The sequence below is a fragment of the Pygoscelis adeliae genome, unplaced genomic scaffold (genome assembly GCF_000699105.1).
Source record: "Pygoscelis adeliae isolate BGI_AS28 unplaced genomic scaffold, ASM69910v1 Scaffold709, whole genome shotgun sequence".
NCBI lineage: Eukaryota > Metazoa > Chordata > Aves > Sphenisciformes > Spheniscidae > Pygoscelis > Pygoscelis adeliae.
This window is the reverse complement of record NW_008825605.1, coordinates 10,300-13,433: the sequence shown is the minus strand read 5'-3', so window position 1 is coordinate 13,433 and position 3,134 is coordinate 10,300. Positions and strand designations below refer to the sequence as shown.

The 3,134-nt window shown below is 53.3% G+C and overlaps 1 protein-coding gene across 1 annotated transcript in view; it reads right to left on the bottom strand.

Annotated features, from left to right (window-relative positions):
• Positions 1 to 890: 890 nt before the first annotated feature.
• The window catches only part of MLLT11 (myeloid/lymphoid or mixed-lineage leukemia (trithorax homolog, Drosophila); translocated to, 11), a 3,056-nt gene continuing 812 nt past the window's right edge, over positions 891 to 3,134 (bottom strand). The window contains exon 2 of the mRNA XM_009332552.1: positions 891 to 2,732. Within this exon, the coding sequence (XP_009330827.1) occupies positions 2,456 to 2,725 (270 nt within the window). The 5' untranslated portion in view covers positions 2,726 to 2,732 and the 3' untranslated portion in view covers positions 891 to 2,455. The remainder of the gene's footprint in view (positions 2,733 to 3,134) is intronic.

Here is a 3,134-nt window from a genome sequence, read left to right as displayed (position 1 = left end):
CCGCCGCGGCCACACAAAATGGCCGACCCTGAAGCGAGGCTGGGAGGCGGCGGCGGAAGGATACCTCGAGCGGCAGCAAAAGAGTCCGCCGCCGCCGTCGGCGGAGGAAGGGCGGGTGGGACGTCCCCTCGCTCTGTCGCAGAGGGCCCGGGGCGGCCTTAGCGGATTCCTCCTTCTTTTCCCCGGCCGCCTCCCCGCCCGGGGCCTGGAGGAGGGCGGCGAGAACGGGGGAGCTCTAAAAAGGGAGTATTTTCTCTAGCGGAAGGATAGCAGCAAGAAGCGACGGTCGCGCTAACCGCGGAAGGGGATGATGCGCCCCTGTAGTTAGTTCCGGCAGAGGCGTTTAGGCGCCAAGTATAAAAGGGCGGCGGCGGTAGCGCCTCCCTGAGGCGGCGGGGCTGGTCCCCGCGCAGCCCTCGCTCCTTCGATATGTCTGTGTCTATAAATAGATTTGTGTATGTAAGTAGTTTGTGTGTCTCTTGTCTCCTCTGAGTGCCTTCCTGTCTAGGATTGTCCCCCCTCAGGGTGCTGAAGCCCCCCTCTCTGTGGTGCGTTACCCCCTCAGGTGCCTCTGACACGCTCCAAGTGCTCATTTTGGCGTAAATGTGAAGCCCTGGGGCCTCTTTCTTCTCTGGGTTTCCTCTGGGACGTTTTCCTGTGGGGTTTGGAAAAGCTGAAGTTTAAATAATATCCTTAATGTTCTTAAAATAATCCCTTAGGCTTAGTTTCTCCACACTTAAATCCTCCATGGCCTTTGCAAAGACACATGGGTATGTGTTCTCGTGTCACTTCTCAGCTCACCATAAAAAGATTTAAAACAATTTAATGGCAAATTACGGAAAGAACTTGATGCCGGTCTACATGAATTTTTTTAAGTGTCCACAGGAACGTGAATGTTTTTAAATCATTTTATTTAAAGTTTCATAATAAATACTTCTCCTGCGGGTTTTCCCAGCTGGGAACACAGAAATCAAACAGCTCTGCTTAGGAGAGTTTACATTTTTCACCTCTGGTTTAACATGGGTGGTTCAAAGTCAGCAGGCTGGGTCATTTCTGGAGGTTACAGGAGAGCTCTGCTCCATTTTCTTTAAATAGAGTGCAGATTTTTCCAATATTTGCCTATTTTTGGGCACTTTTTAGGTGCTGCCTCAGCCTTCCCCCAGCCACGTACCTCCCCCAACTCTTAGGACAGTTTCAGGATGCTCCACATCGCCCCAATTAAACCCCAAAAAAGCACATTCAAGAAGACAAACCAGTTGCATTCACTCTCCGAGAAAACAATCTTGGAAAAAAAACCAACCTGTTTAAAAGCCAAAAATTATTCAGGGTGGGGTTCCCCCCCCGTTTTGGGATGATGTTCAGAAATAAACCTCAGCCCACGGAGACCACAGGTGAAAACCCCCGAGGAAAATGCAAGGCTTCCACCTGAGTGAATGCAGCATTTTTTCATTGTTCTTTTTAAAGGGGTTGATTAATTGGGTGGGGAACCAGAAGCGTTTTCATTTCGGGGTAAGATCAAACTAAATTCTCTGTCTTATCTTTCAGCTCAGCCCCCGTTACCCATCCGGACCCCACGATGCACCTGGCCTCTGTCCCAGCAGGGAGTCCCACCTGGGATAAAGTACGTGGGGGATAAAAAAGGGAGAAAAATCAAATTTCAGGCAGTGAACATCCAGCCTTGACCCCACCAAGCAAGGTCAGAGCATTTCCATGTGTATTTACCCTCCTGGCCATCATTTCTCCTGCTTGGGCTCAAGCCACAAGGCTCAAAGAGATTATTTCTTTCAAGAAAGAGGTTTGTGCTCGTGTTCCGAGCACATCCCTGCCTCTTTCACCTTGATTATCCCGAAGGGAAGGTTAAGGAGCGAAGCAGCTTTTGGAGAAACTGGGCCAGGGGAGCGCAGAGGGTCTCTGCATCCCTGGGAGAGGAGCGGGGACGATGCTTTCTGCAAAACGAAGAGGATTCCCATCAGTCCTGCGCTGCTCCCTTTGCACAAATGAGCTTCTTAAAAAAGCACATGAGAAATGAGCTCAAACACTCGTCCCAGAGCACGGGGACGCCCACGGTCACACAGCCGCAGGGTGCGGGGTGGTGGCAGAAACCTCCCAGCACCTCCCGCACCCGCTGGCATGTGGATGTGGGGCAATGGGGTGGCTGTTTCTGCCCCCTCCCCTCGTATTTGCCCCCTGTGCTGTTACCCCCTCCTTGCACCGTCGTGGTGTTTCCAGCGCTACTGCAAGAAAGGAAGAAAAGAGGGAGAAGGTGGAGAGAGGTTGAAGTTTTGTGGGGAGCCCACCACCACCAGGGCTGGGGTGAACTGCTGAGTTAATTAACAATGTCAAAAACTGCCCGGAAGCAAAAAAAACAACCTCCAAACCAACAACAAAACCAAATCCTTGCATGCCTAGCAGAGAGGGAGAGGGCAGGGGGGTGAGGAGGGCAGAAAGGAGGGCTTCAAATTAGATCAAAATCTAACGAGCTAATGCTGGCGATAGGAGCTCTCCAGAAATTAAAGCTGTTGAACTGCAGCAGGCCGTCCTCTTCGTCGGAGATGTCCTGGCTGACCTGATCCCGCTCGCTGGCGAGCTTGCCCAGCCCTCCTTTGGGTTTGTAGAGGGCCACGTCGCTGAGCCCCAGCCCCTCCAGCTCCGCCACGTCCAGCCGCGGGATCGGCATCCTCCAGTAGATGAAGGAATCGTACTGGCTGCTGATGGTGTCCAGCATGTTCGGGCTGTGAAGGCGAAGGGGGCAAGGGGAGAGAAGAGGAGGCGAAAAGCTCTACCAAAGGTACAGGAGGACAGCTTCCCCAAAGCGGCCGAAACCCTCAGGTGTTGCCATACTGACCAAATCCCCCCCCCAAAAAAAATCGATGGGGCAGGAGAGTGTGGTGTCGTGGAGGTTTGACTCTAGGCTGGGTCTAAATGCAGACTTGAGCCCTGCCACTGGTCTTATCCATGGCCTCGGTCACGGCCCTTCTCTGAGTCGTAATTTGGGGGGGCGTGCAATGGGACTCGTTGCCCTGTGCCTCAGTTTCCCCATCTGCACAAAGGGGAGCGTGGGAAGGAAGGCGAGGGTGGGGGCCAGCCCCGATCCAACTGCATCTCCCCACACACATCCCGGGCACAGCCGTGCC